This window comes from Mobula birostris, chromosome 7, assembly GCF_030028105.1.
Source record: "Mobula birostris isolate sMobBir1 chromosome 7, sMobBir1.hap1, whole genome shotgun sequence".
Taxonomy (NCBI): Eukaryota; Metazoa; Chordata; class Chondrichthyes; order Myliobatiformes; family Myliobatidae; genus Mobula; species Mobula birostris.
In genome coordinates, this window is record NC_092376.1 from 14,755,974 (window position 1) to 14,779,836 (window position 23,863).

General features: G+C 40.2%; 1 protein-coding gene across 2 annotated transcripts in view; it reads left to right on the plus strand.

Annotated features, from left to right (window-relative positions):
- prkx (protein kinase X-linked) overlaps positions 1 to 22,434 on the plus strand; it is a 140,435-nt gene extending 118,001 nt beyond the window's left edge. For both annotated transcript variants that reach the window (XM_072262637.1, XM_072262638.1), the window contains 3 exons: positions 9,575 to 9,652; positions 16,154 to 16,301; positions 17,478 to 22,434. In XM_072262637.1, the coding sequence (XP_072118738.1) occupies positions 9,575 to 9,652; positions 16,154 to 16,279 (204 nt within the window). In that variant the 3' untranslated portion in view covers positions 16,280 to 16,301; positions 17,478 to 22,434. The remainder of the gene's footprint in view (positions 1 to 9,574; positions 9,653 to 16,153; positions 16,302 to 17,477) is intronic.
- The last annotated feature ends 1,429 nt before the right edge of the window (positions 22,435 to 23,863 follow it).

Here is a 23,863-nt window from a genome sequence, read left to right on the forward strand (position 1 = left end):
CTGTTTTCTCCGCATATCCCTTGACTCCACTATCTTCAAGAGCTCTATCTAACTCTTTCTTGAAAGCATCCAGAGAAATGGCCTCCACTGCCTTGTGAGGCAGAGCATTTCACAGATCTACAACTCTCAGAGTGAAAAAGTTTTTCCTCAACTCCGTTTTAAATGGCCTACCCCTTATTCTTAAACTGTGGCCTCTAATTCTGGACTCCCCCAACATCGGGAACATGTTTCCTGTCCCTAGCGTGTCCAATCCCTTAATAATGGTATATGTTTCAATCAAATCCCCTCTCATCCTTCTAAATTTCAGAGTATACAAGCCCAGTCGCTCCAATCTTTCAACATATGACAGTCCCGCCATCCCGGGAATTAACCTCGTGAACCTATGCTGCACTCCCTCAATAGCAAGAATGTCCTTCCTCAAATTTGGAGACCAAAACTGCAGAGGGAGGATAGGCAGGTGATAGAGAAGGGGTGCACTCAGACCGTTGGTTTGAGATGTGTCTACTTTAATGCAAGGAACAAAGTGGATGAGCTTGGAGTGTGGATCAGTACTTGGAGCTATGATGTTGTGGCCATTGCAGAGACTTGGATGGCTCAGGGACAGGAATGGTTACTTCGAGTGCCAGGCTTTAGATGTTTCTGAAAGGACAGGGAGGGAGGCAAAAGAGGAGGGGGATTGGCTCTGTTGATCAAAGATAGTGTCATGGCTGCAGAAAAGGAGGAAGTCATGGAAGGATTGTCTATAGAGTGTCTATGGGTGCAAGTTGGAACAGGAAGGGGTCAATAACTCTACTGGGTGTTTTTTTTTTATAGACCACCCAATAGTAACAGGGACATCGAGGAGCAGATAGGGAGCCAGATTCTGGAAAGGTGTAATACAGGTTGACCTTCACTAATCCGACTACCTGTAATCCGGTTCCTTCGATAATCCGCACTGATTTCAAATTTTCCACGCAACTGTAGTTTCAAATTTTCCTGGCCACTGTACCAATCTGCTGCACGTTGTTTTGATTGCACTAGATCTGTTCACTTGTTGGCGCACTCTTGTAAGCACAGACAGACGATTCCTGCTTGTTTTCCTGCATTTATTAATATCATTTGCGTGAGGTGCAGCTGCCCGGCACCTGCCCATCTCACCCGCCAGCAGCGTGGGTCGGTCCACTTTCTCACCGGCAGTCGCGCACTGCCCTCCGGTGACGCCCGGCCGGCGCTCCATGCTCTTCTGCCTACAAGCTCAGATCAGGCGTGGTGACCTGCTGAATTTAAGCATATTACTACGCGGAGGAAAAGAAACTAATGAGGATTTCCTCAGTAGCTGCGAGTGCAATGTAGTCTTTGGGGTAACTGCAAGTCTGTGACTTTGCTATCATTTAGTTCACGCTTGAGTGCTGGAAGTGGGTGCACTTTATTTTTTGCCAGTGGGGAGGGGGCATTGTTGCTTGCTGCCGCTTACAAGCGGGAGGGAGGGGAACTTGGGGGTTCTAACATTTAACTCTTTGGGGTACTCCTCTGTTTTCGTAGATGGTTGCTAAGAAAGCATTTCAGGATGTTTATTGTATACATTTCTCTGACATTAAGTGAACCTTTGAATCCTTTGCTATTTTAAAGGTATGATGAGGCAGCTAGCTATTGCTTAATGTGATCCTTCTGTAATTCGGCATTTTCACTAATTCGGCACTCCTCAGGTCCCAATGGTGCCGGATTATAGAAGGTCAACCTGTAATAACAGGGTTGTCGTGGTGGGAGATTTTAATTTCCCAAATATCGATTGGAATCTCCCTAGAGCAAGGGGTCTAGATAGGGTGGAGTTTGTTAGGTGTGTTCAGGAAGGTTTCCTGACACAATATGTAGATACTGAGAGAGGAGACTGTACTTGATCTGGTATTGGGAAATGAACCTGGTCAGGTGTCAGGTCTCTCAGTGGGAGAGTATTTTGAAGATAGTGATCACAATTCTATCTCCTTCACCATAGCATTGGAGAGAGATAGGAACAGACAAGTTAGGAAAGTGTTTAATTGGAGTAAGGAGAAATATGAGGCTATCAGGCAGGAACTTGGAAGCATAAATTCTCAGGGAAATGTATGGAAGAAATGTGGCAAATGTTCAGGGGATATTTGCGTGGAGTTCTACATAGGTACTTTCCAGTGAGACAGGGAAAGGATGGTAGGGTACAGGAACCATGGTGTACAAAGTCTGGTGTTAATCTAGTCAAGAAGAAAAGCTGACGAAAGGTTCAAAAAAAATAAGTAATGATAGAGATCTAGAAGATTATAAAGCTAGCAGGATGGAGCTGAAGAATGAAATGAGAGCCAGAAGAGGCCATGAGAAGGCCTTGGCGGACAGGATTAAGAAGAACCCCAAGGCATTCTACAAGTATGTGAAGAGCAAGAGGATAAGACATGAGAGAATAGGATGAATCAAGTGTGACAGTGAATAAGTGTATGGAACCAGAGGAGATAATATAGGTACTTAATGAATACTTTGCTTCAGTATTCACTACAGAAAAAGATTTTGGCGATTGTAAGGATAACTTACAGTGGACTGAAAAGCTTGAACATGTAGATACTAAGAAAGAGGATGTGCTGGAGCTTTTGGAAAGCATGAAGTTGGATAAGTCACCAGGACTGAACGAGATGTCCCCGAGGCTACTGTGGGAAGTGAGGGAGGAGATTACTGAGCCTCTGGCGATGATCTTTGCATCATCAATGGGGATGGGAGAGGTTCCAGAGGATTGGGGGGTTGCAGCTGTTGTTCCCTTATTCAAGAAAGGGAGTAGAGATAGCCCAGGAAATTATAGACCACTGAGTCTTACTTCAGTAGTTGGTAAGTTGATGGAGAAGATCCTGAGAGGGAGGATTTATGAACATTTGGAGAGGCATAATATGATTAGGAATAGTCAGCATGGCTTTGTAAAAGGCAGGTTGTGCCTTACAAGCCTGATTGAATTTTTTGAGGATATGACTAAACACATTGATAAAGGTAGAGCAGTAGATGTAGTGTATATGGATTTCAGCAAGGCATTTGACAAGGTACCCCATGCAAGGCTTATTGAGAAAGTGAGGAGGCATGGGATCCAAGGGGACATTGCTTTGTGGATCCAGAACTGGCTTGCCCACAGAAGTCAAAGAGTGATTGTAGATCAGTCATATTCTGCATGGAGGTCAGTGACTGGTGGTAAACCTCAGGGATCTGTTCTGGGACCCTACTCTTTGTGATTTTTTATAAATGACTTGAATGAGGAAGTGGAGGGATGGGTTAGTAAATTTGCTGATGACACAAAGCTTGGGGGTGTTGTGGAGGGCTGTCAGAGGTTATAGCAGGACATTGATAGGATGCAAAACTGGGCTGAGAAGTGGCAGATGGAGTTCAACCCAGATAAGTGTGAAGTGGTTGATTCTGTAGGTCAAATATGATGGCACAATATAGTATTAATGATAAGACTCTTGGCAATGTGGAGGATCAGGGGGATCTTGGGGTCAGAGTCCATAGGACACTCAAAGCTGCTGCACAGGTTGACTGGTTAAGAAGGCATACGATGCATTGACCTTCATCAATCGTGGAATTGAATTTAGGAGCCGAGAGGTAATGTTGCAGCTATATATGACCCTGTTCAGACCCCACTTGGAGTACTGTGCTCAGTTCTGGTTGCCTCACTACAGGAAAGATGTGGAAACCATAGGTGCAGAGGAGATTTAGAAGGATGTTGCCTGGATTGGGGAGCATACCTTTTGTGAATAGGTTGAGTGAACTCTACCATTTCTCCTTGGAGTGACAGAGGATGAGAGGTGTGTAAGAAGATGAGAGGCATTTATCGTGTAGATAGCCAGAGGCTTTTTCCCAGGGTTGAAATGGCTAACACGAGAGGGCAGAGTTTTAAGGTGCTTGGAAGTAGGTACAGAGGAAATGTCAGGGGTGAGTTTTTTTACGCAGAGTGGTGAGTGCGTGGAATGGGCTGCCGGCGACGGTGGTGGAGGCGGATATGATAGGGTCTTTTAAGAGACTTTTGGATAGGTACAGGGAGCTTGGAAAAATAGAGGGCTATGGGTAACCCTAGTAATTTCGAAGGTAAGGACATGTTTGGCACATCTTTGTGGACCGAAGGGCCTGTATTGTGCTGTAGGTTTTCTATGTTTCTATTACAAGGGCGAGGTCGCAAAGAGCTTTGAAAATTAGGGTAATTGTTTAAACTTTAGGTGTTGCCCAACACACATTTGCATAAATCAGAAGAATTTAATTTTGGGCCAATATCTGAATGAGACTTGAGTGAAAATTTTGAATAAATCGCCTCAGGTACACAAAACCGAATAAGGTGGCTGGGTATGAATGCAATGAAATTTAAGTCTGGAGATGAGAGGAATAAAAACTGAAGCAGGAACCAGGTCAGTCATTATGGGAACTGGATTAAACAACTTTAATGACAATGTAGATATGTGGCCTCATATTTATCTAAGGATCAGATACAACACCAAAGTTGTGAATGGTCATTAAGGCAATTGCAAGTATTGTCTTCCATCTTCTCTTACAGGGTTTGTGACATTATTTGATGACTTGAATGTGTAGCTCAAAAGAAATGAAAATCTCCCTCCCCCTCCCCTCTTCTATTCCTCATCTTGGCTCCTTACTTCTCCACTGAACATCGACGATTCCTCCGTAGAGATCGTTAAGAGCACCAAATTTCTTGGTGTTCACCTGGCAGAGGATCTCACCTGGTCCCTCAGCACCAGCTCCATAGTAAAGAAAGCCCAGCAGCGTCTCTACTTTCTGCGAAGGCTGAGAAAAGTCCATCTCCCACCTCCCATCCTCACCACATTCTACAGAGGTTGTATTGAGAGCATCCTGAGCAGCTGCATCACGTCCTGGTTCGGAAATTGCACCACCTCGGATCGCAAGACCTTGCAGCGGATAGTGAGGTCAGCTGAGAAGATCATCGGGGTCTCTCTTCCTGCCATCACAGACATTTACACCGCACGCTGTATCCGCAAAGCGAACAGCATTATGAAGGACCCCACGCACCCCTCATATAAACTCTTCTCCCTCCTGCCATCTGGAAAAAGGCACTGAAGCATTCGGGCTCTCACGACCAGACTATGTAGCAGTTTCTTCCCCCAAGCCATCAGACTCCTCAATACCCAGAGCCTGAACTGACACCAACCTACTGTCTTCTACTGCGCCTACTGTCTTGTTTATTATTTATTATTATTTATTGTTGTGCCTGCACTGTTTTGTGCACTTTATGCAGTCCTGGATAGGACTATAGTCTAGTGTAGTTTTTATGTTTTTTCTTGCATAGTTTAGTGTAGTTTTTGTATTGTTTCATGTAGCACTATAGTCCCGGAAAACGTCTCATTTTTACTACATTCTGTACCAGCAGTTATGGTTGAAATGACAATAAAAAGTGACTCGACTTAATCATAGTCATACTTTATTGATCCCGGGGGAAAATGTTTTTCGTTACAGTTGCTCCATAAATAATAAATAGTAATAGAACCATAAATAGTTAAATAGTAATATGTAAATTATGCCAGTAAATTATGAAATAAGTCCAGGACCAGCCTATTGGCTCAGGGTGTCTGACCCTCCAAGGGAGGAGTTGTAAAGTTTGATGGCCACAGGCAGGAATGACTTCCTATGACGCTCAGTGCTGCATCTCGGTGGAATGAGTCTCTGGCTGAATGTACTCCTGTGCCCACCCAGTACATTATGTAGTGGATGGGAGACATTGACCAAGATGGCATGCAACTTAGACAGCATCCTCTTTTCAGACACCACCGTGAGAGAGTCCAATTCCATCCCCACAACATCACTGGCCTTGCGAATGAGTTTGTTGATTTTGTTGGTGTCTGCCACCCTCAGCCTGCTGCCCCAGCACACAACAGCAAACATGATAGCACTGGCTACCACAGACTCGTAGAACATCCTCAGCATTGTCCGACAGATGTTAAAGGACCTCAGTCTCCTCAGGAAATAGAGACGGCTCTGACCCTTCTTGTAGACAGCTTCAGTGTTCTTTGACCAGTCCAGTTTATTGTCAATTCGTGTCCCCAGGTATTAGTAATCCTCCACCATGTCCACACTGACCCCTTGGATGGAAACAGGGGTCACCGGTACCTTAGCTCTCCTCAGGTCTACCACCAGCTCCTTAGACTATATATCTTGACCTGCCTATCACCTCTCCCTGGGTCCCCTTCTCCGTTTATCCTATGGTCCACTCTTCTTTCTTCTCCTATCAGATTCCTCCTCCTCCATTCCTTTACTTTTCCTACCCATATGACGTCATCTATCAGCTTCTAGCCCTCCTTCTTCCCCTCCCACTTTTTTATTCTGGCATCTTCCCCCTTCCTTTCTAGTCCTGAAAAAGGGTCTCAATCAGAAACATCAACTATGTATCAATTTCCGTAGATGCTGCCTGATCTGCTGGGTTCCTCCAGCAATTTTGTGTGTTGCTTTGGGAAAAGGATATGTCAGCAGTCGCAGTGTGGATTATAGTGAACATGAGTGTCTGACTTCTGGACTTGCCCATGAACCAGTGGTATGGTGAGAGATTCAGCAGCAGATGGGTTAAAACAAGTAATATTGGGGGCGGGAGGGTGGCGGGGGGAAGGTGGAGAGTGCACCAAGTCAGAAAATAAGCTTTGTTTGTTCAGTCCTTGGTGTGAGCTTTGATTGTGAGAGTGAATCTGGTAAATCTGGTTTAATTGGATAGTCACTTAGAATACAAGGTGTAGGATCAAATCAACTTAAATGTGACAATAATTTGACTTTAGGATAGTTTATATTCACTGATAATTTTAATTCATTAATGTAGGGTTTGCTGTGCTTTTATCTGCACTTGTTGATCTCTGCAGGGCAAGTTGAAAGTGGTATCTTTCCAACTTTGCACTTCATATTGTTATTTTTTTTAAAAAAGACTTGTGATGAAAGAACTCCACTCCAAAAGTGTACTGACCAATGATTTGGATAAATTTCAGAATTTGTCCTCTAATTTATTCTCCCAAAGCAGGTTTTAATTTAAACACAATGACTGGTACTTGCAGGATGAGTTTTGTAGTTTTTATTTCATATGTGAAGCTATTTGTGGAACTCATTTGTGTATATTTAAAGTGGAGTTTGATAGGTTCTTGATCAGGCAGGGCATCAAAAGCTATGGGGTAAAGGCAAAACAATGGTGTTGAGAGGGATAATAAATCAGTCACAATGGAGCAGTCAATGGGCTGAATGGCCTAATGCAGCTCCAATGTCTTGTGTTATTTAGTGCATTCCAGGGTTTCTCATCCATTGAGAAAGCGTAGTGAAAGTGTATTTCACTTCATTTATTAAGCTAATTAATGTGTATTTAATTTTTAACAAAATTATTCTTTCACTTTGGTAAATTGTTGGCATGAAATTTGAGTAGAAAATGATCAACAGAGAGAAAGAAACCTTAATGAAATTGTTTTTTTCCCCACCCCCAAAGTAGCGATGACTTGACCCATCTGAAATTTTGACATTCAGGTTACAGAAATTTTGCCTTACAGAATCACTAATTAGAAGTTTGAGATACTGAGTAAAATCTATGGAACTGAGGGGAGTGTATCTGGGACGCCAGGTAGCATGGTTGAGCCCTCTGGAGATGTCATGGGCTTATCAATGAAACGTCAAAGAAGGAGGGTGCCCACCTGATGACCCCGATGACGTACCTACCCTCCCTCCTTGCCACCACTCCAAGCCCACTGCCAACATCGACAGTGCCGACTTACCATAGGGATTGAAACATCAACTCCTAGTAGCTCTACTGTACTGTAAAATAAATATATAATGATATTTTAAATCTTTTTTCAACTCATTTCTTGACATATTGGCAAATGTATATTTGTGATGTGAGCTGTTTTGTAGAAACACAACGCTCACCCATCCCTCATGATAAATTGTAGGACATCCTGTTGATGGCATTTTGTAGAAGTACTCTGAATATTTGTGTATAATTATTTGAGCTAAAAGGACAGTGATGTAAATGTAGTTTCTAGTGTTAACATAGTTGTTTCATTAATTGCTTCCATATTCTTGGATAAGCAAGAATGCTGCAATTTTTAAACTCAGTTGCATGATTTATATACTCAATGTTTGGTTTGCATGGAACCTTGTTATCTAATTATACATGTGCCACACGATTAATGTAATTCAGCATCTGTGGTAGATAATGGAGCCTTAAAATGAGCATTATATTTAAATCTGAAGCATTACTAGAGCTGAATTTGCACCCAATTAATTAATCAATTAAACTAATATGAAAAATTTATTATAAAAGCATAGACCAGACATTCTTTTTTCCCCAGGGTGGAAATGACTAATACAAGAGGATTGTAACTTTAAGGTGTTGGGAGGAAAGTGTGGGGTGGGGCATGTCAGAGGTAGGATTTTGTTTTTTTTTTAACAGTGTGGTAAGTACCTGGAGTGCCCTACTGGGGCAGATGGTAGAGGCAAGTACATTAGGGACATATTTCTTTAAGTAGTTGAAAGCAAAATGGAGGGCTATGTGGGAAAGAAACGTCAGATTGATCTTGAAGTAGGTTAAAAGGTTATCACAACATAGTGGGCCAAATGGTCTGTCCTGTACTGATCTATGTTCATATCATCTATTATTCATAGCTGAGTTTTCTGTTTGCTACTTCAAAACTCTTGTGTCATGCAGAGTAAGAGACTTTGGTGTGCACTAGGAGACTAAATCAAGGAATTATTCATGTGTGGTAGAATTATGCTGCATTTATTTAACACCAATGTACTGTTCATTTCATTGGTTGGTAATAAATGCACTGATCATTTATGAGATATTTACTTTTGGAATTTATAATTTTCTGTCTTTGTACTGTACTACTGCCATAAAACCACAAATTTCATGTCCCATGCCAATGATAGTAAATCTGATTCTGCTTCAAAAGTCTTATTACTAAGCCCCATTAACTTTTGTCAGTTCTGTTGTATGTTAAAATACAAGTTCCTATTGTTCATGCTCTGCTTCGAATTTACTACCCCTAGAGACATGAATTCTCATCCATTCTAAGCCTGATTTGCTGCTTTTTTAGCAATGTCGTAGGCATTCCGGGCACTTTATCCAGATGGGTTTGAATAAAGACATCTGTTCATTCCATTTGATACAATTTCTGTACCATATGAGGGCTGCTGCTATCCTCTGATTAATTGTTAATGATTCTAACACTCAGATTTTGGTCGTACTTCTCACTGAATCATTCCAACTATTTGTTTATGCTTTGTGTTAGCAAGAATCATAAATTTAACATTTGTAGCCTTGTTCTAGTAGAAAGTCTGGAAATAATATTTAAGTTTTTGTTTCCCTTATCACAGAAACAGTTATATCACTCTTCAGTGCCTTAACTAATCAAGTTGTTCATCAAGCTTATTCTTCAGTAGGAAAGTTACAAAATCATGATTCTGGAATTTATCCACCGTACATTGCAGTGGACCAGCCAAGCCTGCAGCATTACTATGCTCTTTCTCACTCAGTGAAACCTGTCCATGCATTACTAACTGTAAACCTTAAGAAATTTGAATTCTGAAACAACTTTCCATTCATTTTCAGAATGGAGCAGATGATGTTAAGCGACACAGATGGTTCAAATATGTAGACTGGGAAGCAGTGCCTCTACGAAAACTAAAGGTGAGTTGTCATGCAATATTTCTAAAGCAAAATGATGTTTGTGTATTTTTGTATTTTTCAAACTAGCATAAATTAAGCTATATCATCAGCATGGTAGCGTAGCACAAAGCTTCACAGTATGTTCTCCGCGTGACCATATGGCTTCCTCTGGGTGCTCCAGTTTCCTCCCACAATCCAAAGGCCTACCAGTTGATAGGTTAATTAGTCTTCGTAAATTGATTAGGCTAGAGTTAAATTGGGGATTGTTGGGTTGTGTGGCTCGAAGCGATAGAAGGACTTTTACACACCGTATCTCAATAAATAAAAGGTAAATTTGTTGTGTACTAATCATGGTTGAGTAGTTAAGCTCTATGTCATATTTAATTAGCTGTCTTACAATTATTCTTTTTTAGATCTGGTTAGTAAAAGTGTTAGAGATGGGTAAAAGCCTTGAAAGTGATGACCATAAGACATAGGAGCAGGGCCATCTGACCCATCGAGTCTGCTCTGCCATTCAATCATGGCTGATCCCTTTTTTCCCCTTCCTCAGCCCCACTCCCCAGCCTTCTCCCCATAACCTTTGATGTGTTGTCCAAATAAGAATTGATCAAGCTCTGCCTTAAATACACCTATCAACCTGGCCTCCAAAGCTGCCTGTGATCACAAATTCATCACCCTCTGGGTAAATAAATCTCTCTATCTCTATCCCTCTGTCCTGAGGCTGTACCTCCTTGAACTAAACATCCCACCATGGGAAACATCGTTTCCACATCTACTCTGTCTAGGCCTTTCAACATTGAGAAGATTCAATGAGATCACCACCCCCCCCCCCCCATCCTTCTAAATTCCAGCGAGTACAGAGCCAGAGCCATCAAATGTTCCTCGTTCATTCCCAGAATCGTCCTCATGAACCTCCTCTGAACCCTCTCCAATGCCAGCATATCTTTTCTTAGAGGAGGAGCGCAAAACTGTTCACAATACCCAAGGTGAGACTTCACCAGTGCCTTATAAAACTTCAGCATAACACCCTTGCTCTTGTATTCTAGACCTCATGAAATGAATGCTAACATTGCATTTGCCTTCCTCACCACTGACTCTACCTGCAAGTTAACCTTTAGGGTGTTCTGCACAAGGGCTCCCAAGTCTCTTTGCATTTCAGAGTTTTGGATTTTCTCCCATTTAGAAAATAGTCGGCACGTTTATTTGTACTACCAAAGTGTATGACCATGCATTTCCAACATCGTATTTCATTTACCACTTTCTTGCCCATTCTCCTAATCTGTAGCCTACCTATTTCCTCAACTCTACTTGTCTCCACCAATCTTCATATCGTCTGCAAACTTAACAATAAAGCCATCTATTCCATCATCTAAATTGTTGATGTACTGCATAAAAAGAAGCGGTCCCAACACCAACCCCTGTGGAATACCACTAGTCACTAGCAGTCAACCAGAAAAGGATCCTTTTATTCCCACTCACTGTCTCCTACCAATCAGCCACTGATCTAACCATGCCAGTAACTTTCCTGTAATACCATGGGCTTTTAATTTGGTAAGCAGCCTCGTGTGGCACCTTGTCAAAGGCCTTCTGAAAGTCCAAATATACAACATGCATTGCATCCCCTTTACCATTCCTACTTGTAACTCTTCAAAGAATTCCAGAAGGTTCATCAGGCAAGATTTTCCCTGAAGGAATCCTTGCTGACTTTGTACAGTGTCACTAAATACTCCATAATCTCATCCTTAACAATTGACTTCAACATCTTCCCAACCACTGAAGTCAGGCTAACTGGTCTATAATTTCCTTTCCGCTGCCTTCCTCCCTTTTTTTAAAGAGTGGAGTGACACTTGCAATTTTCCAGTCCTCTGGCACCATTCCAGAGTCCAATGTTTTTTGAAAGGTTATTACCAATACCTCCACAATCTCTACTGCTACCTCTTTCAGAACTCTAGGCATTGGTTCATCTGGTCCGGGTGACTTGTGTAGTAGCCTTGGGTCTTTCAGCTTTTTGAGCAACTTCTCCCTTGTAATAGTAACTGCACATACTTCTCTTCCCTCATATCCTTCAGCATCCAGCACACTGCTAGTGTCTTCCACAGTGAAGCCTGATGCAAAGTACTCATTTAGTTCATCTGCCATCTCCTTGTCCCTGTTATTATTTCTCCGGCTTCACTTTTTAGTGGTCCTACATCCACTCTCATCTTGTATTTTTTTACATACTTGAAAAGCTTTTACTATCTACTTTGATATTGTTTGCTAGCTTGATTTCATATTTCATCTTTTCCCTCCTAATGATTCTCTCAGTTGCTCTCTGTAGGGTTTTACAAGTGTCCCAATCCTCTGTCTTCCTACTAATTTTTGCTTTGTTGTATGTCTCTTTCGTTTTAACATTAGCTTTGACTTCCCTTGTCAGCCATGGTTGTACTATTTTGCTTTTTGAGTATTTCTTTGTTTTTGGAATAAATCTATGCTGCACCTTCCTCGTTTTTTTTTCCCTAGAAACTCATGCCATTTGATGCTCTGCTGTAATCCCTGCCAGCATCTCCTTCCAATTTACCTTGACCATCTCCTGTCTCGTACCACTGTAATTTCATTTACTCCACTGAAATACTGCTATGTCAGACTTTACTTTCTCCCTTTCAAATTTCAATTTGACCTCAATCATATTATGATCACTGCCTCCTCAGGGTTCTTTTACCTTAAGTTTCCTAATCACCTCCAGTTCATTACATGACACCCAATCCACTTTAGCTGATCCCCTAGTAGGCTGAACGACAGACTGCTCTAAATAGCCATCTCATAGACATTCAACAAACTCACTGTCTTGAAATCAATTTCCAACCTGATTTTCCCAATTGACCTGCATGTCGAGATCTCCCATGACTATCATGACATTGCTCTTTTGACATGCCTTTTCTATTTCCTATTGTAATCTGTAGTCCACATCCCAACTACTGTTGGGAGGCCTGTATATAACTGTCATCAGAGTCCGCTTACCCTTGCAGTTTCTTAACTCAACCCACAAGGATTCAACATTCTTCTGATCTTTTGTCACATCTTTCTACTGATTTGATGCCATTGTTTACCAGCAGAGCTTACCACCCCCTCCACCAACCTTCCTATTCCTCTAATACAACATGTAACCTTGGATATTCAGCTCCCAACTACAACCATCCTTCAGCCACAATTCAGTGATGGCTACATCATACCTGACAATCTGTAAAAGTGCAACAAAATCATCCACCTTATTTCTTATACTGTGTACATTGAGATATAACACTTTGAGTGCTGCATTTGCTATCCTTTTTGATTCTGGATCCCTAATGCACTGAAACTCGTCCTGCTGGCTGCAATTTTATCCTATCATCTGCCTGGCCTTCCTGACAGTCTGACTGCACGTTATCTTTGCACTTTTTTTTAAACTATCGATCCTATCCTGAATCTCTTCACTCTGGTTCCCAACTCTCCCCCCCCCCCCCCCACCAAATTAGTTTAAACCCTGCCTGCAAGAATTTTCGTTCCCCTTGAGTTCAGGTGCAACCTATCATTTTTGAACAGGTCATATCTTCTCCAGAAGATATACCAATGATCCAAGAAATTGAAGCCCTGCCCCCTGCACCAGCTTCTCAGCCATGCATTAATTTGCTAAATCATCCTGCTTCTACCTTCATTGGCATGTTGCACAGGCCGCAATCCAGAAATTATGACCCAGGAGGTTCTGCTTCTAAGCTTTCTACCTAGCTCTCTAAATTCTCTTTTCAAGACCTCTTTGCTTTTCCTTCCTATGTCATTGGTACCAATATGTAGCAAGTCATCTGGCTGCTCCCTCCCTCTCCAAAATGTTGTGGACGCCATCTGAGATGTCCTTGACCCTGGCACCTGTAAGGCAAGGTTGTCTCATTCATGTCCATGGAATCTGCTGTTTGATTCCCTGACTATTGAGTCCTCCTATCACTACCACTCCCCTATTCTCCCTCTTTCCTTTCTGCACCACAGATGCATGTTCTGTGTCAGTAACCCGGTCTCTGTGGCATGCCTCCTGGGAGCTCATCCCCCACAACAGTATCCAGAATGGTATACTTATTATTGAGAGAAATTGACACAGGGCTGCTTTGCACTAATTGCCTATTCACATTACATTTCTCCTGGCAGTCACCCAGCTACTTGCCTTCTGCAACTTTGGGGTGACTACTTCCCTGTAACTCTGATCAATTATCTCTTCAGTCTGCCGTACATGCCGAAGGTCATCCAGCTGCTGCTCTAGATCCCTAACATGGTCTTCACGGAGCTGCAGCCTGATGCGCTTCATGCAGATGTAGTTCCCTGGGATACTCTGAGACGCCAACATCCATCATGAAGAACACATAACTGCCATTTACTACACTAGGTACAGTTAGAGGGAAAAAAAGGGGGAACCTTCACAGGCGCTTATTCAGAACCAGTGCCTCTTTTAAGCCAAAGCCTGACAGCCCTACTCTCACCACTGGCCTACTCCCAACGTTGGCCACCCTGTTTGTTCCTTCCATACTTTTAAACAAGAGTCGCCAACCTGTGAGAAACCTTGTCACTGTGACCTGCTTCTGCCACTGACTGGGCTGTCAGATTGAGCCTGAATGCCCGCAAAGCTCTCCTTTCGAACAAGTGTCGCCAACCTGTGAGAAACCTCGTCGCTGTGGCCTGCTTCTGCCGATGGTTGGGCTGTCAGATTGAGCCTGAACAGCCGCAACGGTCTCCTTTTGAACAAGTGTCGCCAACCTGTGAGAAACCTGATGTCCACATTACTGATTTCTAAACCAAATAAGAATTCTTCATAATGAGTGACTGGATTTTAAGGTGATGAATTTCAAGCAAGTATATGGTGACATATACTTACTTTGATAATACATTTACTTTTTAAACTTCGAATAAATCTAGGGTTTCATCTGTCAGAGCAAAGGGTTTCAACTGAAAATGTCAGTGATTCCTCACCTCCCACAGGTTCTGCTTGGCCTGCTGAGTTCTTCCAACAGAAAGCTTGTTGCTCCACATTCCAGCATCTGCAGTCTCTTGTTAGTCTTGAGGTTGTTTTGTTACCTGCATTGAGATTTTTTTTTAGTTGTTAAATTGCAGGTCAATTGAAGCATATTAACTAAAAAGTCAGAAGTCTTTTATCATTTTAGATTGTTAATGATCCTAATGGTGCTGTTATTTATCTAAGAACATGAAGGTATATAAAAAGTACTGTTCAGAAGTTAATTTCCTGAAAGATATTATTAATCATTAACTGTAGATTTTAAAAATGCATATTTAATTTGCCTGACCAGTTGATCATTTGTTGTATGGAAACAAGCATTTAATCTGGATCTTTCACTCAGCGCTGAAGTGACCGCATCAGCAGCTAACCTCCCAGAGCTGGCCTAGATTATCCGACCGTCCCTGTAATGCCAACTTGCCCACTTTAAACACAAGATGTGATGGGGCATTGTTTCAGGTGGAATGCTTGTTCTCTAGCATCTATGATGTCATAAACTTGTTTAGTGTTTTCTAGTAGTAAAGCAGATTTTTAATTATTATTTTCTTTCCTGCATTCTCTTAAAACTTAGAGTCGCTAAACATACATAAATCCTTGGCTGCTCCCTTAAATTTTTGAATCACTTGGGGCCACTTATTTCATGAAAATTGCTTTGTAAACTGTTTTGAAACGTTTCTGCATTTGGTCAGATTGTGATCCAAGTGGATTATTACATAGTGCTTTAATACTTCCTGGTGGAAAGTAAATCAATTATGAGGATTGGATTTGAGGAGGTAAGTCTGAGTCACATATGGCTATTCGTTCTCATGTCACTGTTTTTAATAGTATTGGCAAAGGATTGAAATATATTCCAAGAACAAATATAATAAACATGACATTTTTTTGGGAGCAGGGCGGGTGGGTGATTCAACTTGTAGGGTAGGCTAAAACTGCAAGTTCTCTCCTTTTTAAAACAAAATATAAAGGGGACCTGATGGGCAATTGTTTTTGTACATAAAGGTGGCAGATCTATAGAACGAGCAGCCAGAGGAAATTGCTGATGCAATTCAGAATCCATTTTTTTTAATCACTGACTTGTTTGTGGAATTCATTGTGTTAGTGACAGGTTCTTCCCTTCTGCGATGAGATTTCTGAACAGTCCACAACCCCTATTTTGCTCTTTTTTTGCACTACTTATATTTTATATTTCTAACTAGCTTGTATATTTTATGTATTGTACTGTCCTGCTAAAGCAAAACAGCAAATTTCACGACCGATGTCAGTGGTAATAAACTTGATTCTGGTTTTTACTTTAAGCAGGAAATTTTGTGTTTAACGTATCGATCAGTTTATGCACACTATACTCTCATAAACAGCAGACTGATATCCAGAAAATCTATTATCAAGGTGTAAATAATGGTCAGGATAGAAATAATATAGAAGTCCTGTGTTGGATTGTCTGCACTTGCAAGAATATACAATGGAGATCTGTCCACTGTTACTCTTCTAAATGGGTCAATTCTCTGTTTCAGCCACCAATAGTACCGAAGCTGTCTCATGATGGGGATACCTCAAATTTTGAAACCTACCCAGAAAATGAATGGAAAAAAATTCCCCCTGTGCCTCCCAAGGATCTGGAAATTTTCAAAACATTTTGATTAAGACACTCTACACGCTAAAGTGAGTTTTAATTATACAGGCTATGACAGCCTGCAGTGATGTTTCTGTAAAGTGGTTACTTAGATCACAGAAATGGACAGCGTGATTTTTCTGTCTTGGGGCTAAGTTTTCTATTTGAATGTTGTTGTGTAAACTGCCTTAAATTCTAAGGGCAAGTAGTTGCCCATTTTAAAAACTGTCAGCTGTTCTGGATAGGATGTAGTACTCAAAACAAAAAATAACAACAGCACTATTGTTCTCAGGCTGTCAGGGGGACGAGGGTTGTTGTGGATAGACTGGAAAGGCAGAATTTTTGCTCTTTGGGTTGGTGAGATTACAAGGCATCTGATAGAGGTATTTAAGATCATGAATGGTCAAGGCTGTGTGGATAGAAAGATTAAAAGTCAGGACGCAGATTAAAGGTGATTACCAGAAGAAATGCTTTATGGGAAAAGTGTTTAGGGTTGAGATGGTGTTCCATCTAGAGCAGGGATTCCCAACCTGTGGTCCACAGACCCCTAGGTTAATGGTAGGGATCCATTGCATAAGGTTAGGAAACCCCTGGTGTAGGGGTTTGCGAAATCCTGCAGCCAGTGATGATAGACACTACCTGTAGCCCTGGTCGCCTCTGTAGCGTCTATGGAGGAAAATGGACAGTTGAAGTTTCAGTTTGAGACCATTGGTTTGGACTCAGTCTGGGTAAAGGTCCTCGACTCAAAGCATCAACTATCCATTTTCCTCCATAGATGCTGCTTGGTCCATTGAGTTCCAGCAGCACCTTCTGTGTTGCTGCAGATTCTGGCAACTTTGGTCTGTTGTGTCTCTCTGCCTCTTAGTAAGTGCTTTGATCAACAGCCAATATCTGTCTTGCATCACCAATAGCAAAGTGACCAGGAGGTGGATATTCAGTAAAGCTCTCCACACACCTGGAGGCATATTCCACTGTAATCCTCGGAGGAGAATGTGACAAAGAAGTTGCGGGCCCATGGTGAGGAAGCAGGGGAGAGGGAGCTCGATGGATAGTTGAGTGATGCAATGGATGGAATCTGGGCAAGGTTTAATCATGTCAGATAGCATTAAGTTAATTATAACTTGCAGCAAAATAACATTAATTATTTCAGAAAGTTCATGGTAGACATGTGTAAATCAATTTCTACATTTCCTTCATTATAGATGATTGTTTTTGTTTCCCCACAGAGGACTGAGTAAAAGTGTGACCAAGCTGAATGCTCTTAGAAGAAAAATCAGGCATCAAATTGCACATTTGTTTCTCCAGTTTGCTTTTTTTCCCCCCAATGTGGCCTCCTGTGCCTGGAGATCCTGTACAAATCAGTACACTGAAAGGTTCCAGATGCAATTGTGGTTCAACTTCAATGTCAATCAATATGAAGTGACTGGAAGGTGTATTCAGAAGTCTGGAAGTCTAAACTGGATTTTCTAACATAGAATATAATATAGATAATGTAAAAATAAATCTGAATTTTTATAGTAATTATTATTGCATGTCCAGTATGACACCCATTTTTAATTGATTTTTTCAATTGTCTCTTAGAAAATGCATTATTAAAAAAAAATCCAAATTCTTCATTATTGTAAAATGCCTTGATTTTTTAAAAAAGCACAAGTACTTCCTTACAATGATGTATTTTTTAAAAAAGTGTTTATATATATATGTCGGTGTAAAAATCGGGGTCATATCATTTTGTAAATATAGATATCCAAACTGGATGCTCTATGCAAATATAAATTGTGTTTTTTGTTTTAAAATCAGGATATGTTTTTTAAGAATATATGTATATAGAACTTGTTTAAAGGGGATCATTCTGAATACCAGCATCTTGCCATTTTCTCAGTTTGCTGTCATACAGCAAAAAAAAATGTTCTGGAGTTATCATTGGCTCCCATCAGTTATTGTAAGTTCTTTTCTCATTCAGAAACAGATGTGCAAAGTAAATAAGATACTGTTTTATATATAGTTGCATTGCAATGGCAAAGAGGCTTATTGCTACTTTTTTTCTATCAGCATTAGATGGAAGGGTTGGGTGAGTGAAAGATTTAATTCTAAAACTTTTGATTCATTGATCTTCAAGTTTTATTAAATATTTTTCTTAAGTGTATGTGACTTTAGAATTTAAACACAGGATAAACAATGAGGTTGAAGTGAGCATCAGAGCTTTGAAACTTGAGTAAATATTGGAGACCATAATTCACTAAACCTAGTTTACAAGCAAAGTATTAATTCACCATTATGGGGATTTTTAAGTAAATAGCAGTGACACTTAAAAAAAATCGGATGTTATATTTGCATGGTCATAATGTTAGAATGTATTCAACAGCTTGTTTAATTGATGGAGTGAGAGAGATTTAATTCTAAAACTTTTGATTTATCTACAATTTCTATCAGATTGTTTTAAGTGTATATGTCTTTAGAATTTAAGCACAGGATAAATAAAGAAGTTGAAATGAGCGTCAGAGCTTTCAAATGAGTAAATACTGGTGAGCATAATTCATTAAGCTAAATTTCAAGCAAAATATTATTGCACCATTGAGGGTTTTTAAATTCTAAAAATACTTTTAGAATTCAAAGTACTTTAAATACTAAAGCACCACTAAAAATGTCAAGCATTACAATTGTGTTGACAAAGCGTTTGAATGTATTTAACAGCTCAATTAATTGATTGAAAGGTACTCAGTATGGCACTGAATTGAGGACACATCTGATCTTTGTTGTTAGCCATACCTCAATATTTTTCCTCTGCCCTCCAGTCCCTGAATGATCTATATAGCTTCACCTTTATCATCTCAAACAATAAACTGCTTCCACTCCACCAGTGCCAGCCCTCTTTTTAAACATGCTGATCTAATAAAAGTATTTGCTTGAATTAATGTATTTCTTTTGATGGCCTAACACAACAAAAGATTTTGTAGGTGGGTAGTACTTTCCATGTGGCCAGCTCAGTTGGTACACCTAACCCGTGTTGCCTTATCTTTTCTTAAGTACTTTCTGGATGAGTTCACTGTGCACAATTGGCTCCCTCAGGATGAAGGGCCATAAATCCCTCTCCTTTGGAAAAAATGGCTTATTGGCTGAATTTTATATTTGTACTGCTAAGTGCATTTTATCCAACTGTTCTTTGTCATTTGAATTTGATTAGCTGTATGCCAGACAGATGAGAAATGCTGACTACACAAGTACAGAAAGAACTTCAAGGTGAAATTGTTAATTTTTCAAAGGCATTTTATATGATGGACTGAACATCACCAATCCTATTTTTGTTGTGTACTTTTCAGTATTAGTTTACAGCTAACCTCCATCTTCTTTGAACAGCTTTACTCATTTAATATTGCCAGGAAGATGATGTTTCATTTACCTTCTTTAATGTAGATTTCTGTTAGACTTGAGCTACAGGATAATGTAAAAAAGCTGTAAAGGAACAATTCTACTTCTAACAGGAATATATTGTACTATAGGTTTACAAATTTCCACATTTGCTGTGATGATTATGACAGTTAATTGTCACTTGCACAGCCTGATTACCTACAATCCTCATCCTGTAAAGAAAAGCAGAAATAAAATTAAACTCTAGGAAACAGAGGGCTTGTTGAAGAAAGACTGGCGTTTGCCTTCTCCGAATACATTGATCTTTCAGTTTATAAATGGATTGCCATTCTGTACAGCTTAGTTTATGCAATATGTTATTTAATGTGTTGTACAAATGTTTATTTTTGTTGGAAACCATCTTTCACTAACATGTTTGCACCAAAATACCAAAATTAATGTGAATCAAATGATGAATAGTAATTGTATCAGGATGTTAGCAATACTTTAATTTCTTTTGTTCAGTCATAGGCTCTCCATCAATTCAGACACTTTAAGGCCTAATGGTGAAGTAAATGTGTGTTCTTGGAGGTTTGGTCTGCATGTATACAGCTGTGGTAATAGAGAAGAGACTGTTGATGTATGTCTTAATTTTGTTGGGAGCCAGGTGCAGCCAGTTAATGTCTCTACTTAAGTTGATTTCAGGAGGATCAAAGATGGAGCTTTTCATATAAATGGGTTCTCTTTATCTCCCATTCATGTAAACAAAATCAGCCAACAGAGTTTTCGTAGCCTTTTAATTTGTTTTCAAAAAAGAGGCGTTTCATGTTGCAGTGTACACTTCTGTGCAACCATTCATGGGTCATTCTGTTCATAAAATATCTGATACATACCTAGGGGCTCAACTCCAATACCAGCAGCCTCATATACCAACTAAGTGTTGAGGAACTTAGCAGGCCCAGACAGCATCAACGGAGGGGAATAAATAGTCGATGTTTCATGCCAAGGCCCTTCACCCAAAACATCAACTGTTTATTCCCCTTCCACAAATGCTGCCTGACCTTGTCCAATATCTGGTTTGTGAAATACTCATGGTTTCTCCTTGTGTGTGCTGGACATTACTATGTGGGCAAGTGATTCTAGAAGTTAAAGTACATGAGCAGAACTAGGCCACTTGGCCTCTCAAGCCTGCCCTGACATTCAGTAGGATCATGGCTGATCTGTGTTTGCCTCAACTCTTACTGCGCCAGTACCCTGGAGACCTCAATTCCTCCATCTTTCAAATACTTATCTTTCTCCACCTTAAATATATCTAATGATCTGATTTCCCTGTACCCCAATTACCACCACCCTCGGAGAGAAGATATTTCTATGCACCTCAGTTTTAAATGATTGCCCTATTTTATGACTATTTTCCCTTATTCAGGACTTTCCCACTAAGGAAAAATGTCAACATCTATTGTCATGTCCCCTTTGGATCTTGGGTATTTGAATCAGCTCATGCTCCATTCTTCTAAACTTAAAGAAATAAAGGTCCAAACCATCTAACTTCCATCCTAGAACAACCTCTCATCCAGGAATGAGCCTGGTGAATCTCTGTCTGATACCAGTATATCCTTCTATTTAGGTGGGTTAGAAGACCATAAACTACTGAGAGAATTGTCTTACAAAGGAAAGAAAGAACATCATTCTGGACCATTTTAGTGGGTGGAAATCAGTTGCTGGATTTGTAAGGTTTCCAATATTAAATCCTGATTTGTATGATTGTTATCATTTATGGGCCATGTGATTTTTACTATGAAAACTCTGCAGACTGGCTTGGGTTCCATCTGGGCAGAAATCCAAACACTAGAATCCTTCTGGGTTTAGCCCTTGCAGCTGCCAATTCGAACCTGCTGTCATCAGTCTAGCTATAAGAACTTTTGGAACCTGTTAAGCTGCTGGGGTTAAGTGACTGGACTATTCCAGCACATTGTGTGAATGTTATTAACAAACTGCGTTGTCTTAAACTTCTGACAGATGGTTCTTCTGGACCTGGTCCACATTCTAGAAATTGTGATTTAGTCCCTTGTGATTAGAGTTTAATTAAAAATATAATTTCAGTTTCTCCTCATCTTAGTTGTTTGAAATTTGAAGTGTAGCTGCTAACATAGAGCACAGAATTTGGCCCATGATCTGTGCCGCCCTTTTAACCCACTCTAGGACATCAAAAGCACAAAGCATTATGTGATAAATCCATGTTTATCCTCCTAAATTATCACTTCAGGCAACAATCTGTAAATCAAATGTACCTAAAACAACAAGGGAGTTTGCTGGATGAACTTAATGGGTCAAGCAGTATATCATAAACTCCAGAGATTCTGTAGATGCTGAAAATCCAGAGGAACTCAGCAGGTCAGGCAGCATCTATGGAGAGAAATAAGCAGTCAATGTTTCAGGCCAAGACTGAAGGGTCGTGCAGCATCTCTGAAAGATAAAGGGCTATTGTTGCTTCAGATTCAAACCTGCATCAGGCCAGATGCTGCTCAACCCACTGAGTTTGTCCTGCAGATTGTTAGTTGCTTCAGATTCCTGCATCTGGAATATCTTGTCCCCCAAGGCAGAAACTAGTTACAGAGCTGCCTTCAGTGTGAGCTGATTATAATTAGTCAAGTTTTATTTTTAACCACTCTTAAGTGAACATTTCTTTGTAAGTCAAGTTACTCAGCATTGTACAGTCATTGATGTATTCTGCCAGTCACTGTAGTGCAGCAAAAACCTAGATTTGCCTTCCTGGACTGTTACTTTTGCAGCATTTAATAAAGCGCTAAACTTTAATTGTGCCGTGTCTTGAAAATAAAGTCATTTGGAATTGTTATTTTAAAGTTCAAAGTAAATTTATTATCAAAGTATATGTGTGTCACCATGTACTATCCTGAGTTTCATTTTCTTGCAAGTATTCACAGTAAATAGAAAGAACTACAATATAATCAATGAAAAACTGCACTATACATCACACAAACAATAAAAATAAGCAAATAACTTTCAGAGTGAAAGCATTTATATTAGTTAGTCAAGCTAGAACAATTTAGGAAAGTAATATTTAAATGGAGAAGGTTTTGTTTCTCTAAACAGATGATTTTCAAATCCATATAAACTGGAGTCAAATGATTGGCCTATAATGGCAATGGTTTGCTTCTAAAGGGTTAGTTTAAGCACTGCATGTGTTTGTGTCCCCACAAGGGGAAAGCTACCAAATGCAGTGCTACGGTTTGGTATGGCTGTTCACACATGTAGAAATATAAAAAGCTCCAGAGATTAGTGGATTTAGCCCAATACATCATGCACACATTTTCAGGAGGTACTACAGCAAGAAGGCGACATCCATCAAAGATTCTCCCCATCGGGTTCCCAACCATTTTTATGCAATGCACCTGTCCGTACCATTAACCAAGAGGTCTATGGACTCATGGTTGGTAATTCCTACTCGCCATCCTGCCTGGCCATTGGACATAAGTTACAGAAGTCTAAAATCCCACACCACCATGTTCAAGAACAGCTACTGCCCTTCAACCAATCCACTCTTGAACCAATCAATACAACCTAATCACTAAAATTTAGCAAAATTCTGATCACTGTAGACAAAAATGGAATTTATTTTTGTAATAAGTGTATTCCTTCTCACTGCCTCCCTTCAATCATTCAGTTCCTAAACCAACCTTAATCGCTGCAGTTTAGTAACATTGACCACTTTGATCACTTTGCACTAAAATGGACATTTTTGTCCTAGTTGTGTTCTTTCTTGTAAACTTCGTGTATAATTTATGGTTCATTTATCTGATGTTGTGTGCCTGTGATGCTTCCGTAAGTAAGTTTTTCATTGCATCTGTGTATGTATGTACTTATGCATATGACAATAAACTTAACTTTGACAAATGCAATCTAAATGTAGAAAGGCACACAGGAATAGCACTGAGATTATCTAAGCATGAAGTTCTGAATAGTGAGGCTGCAACCCAGGTGTGCCTGTCTGTTAAAGAATTAAAGTATGTGTGTGCTGCCTGGAGATTCATTTTCTAGCAGCCATTTACAGGAAAATAAAGAGATATAATAGAATTTTCTGAAAAACTACGCAAAAAGACAAACAATTGATGTGCAAAGGAAGATAATATCCAAATAAAAATAATACTATCGTAGACGGTCTTTGAAATTGAGTCTGTAGCTAGTGGAATCAGAGTCATCCATGCCAGTTCCGAAGCGTGATGTTTGTAGGGTACTAATTGTT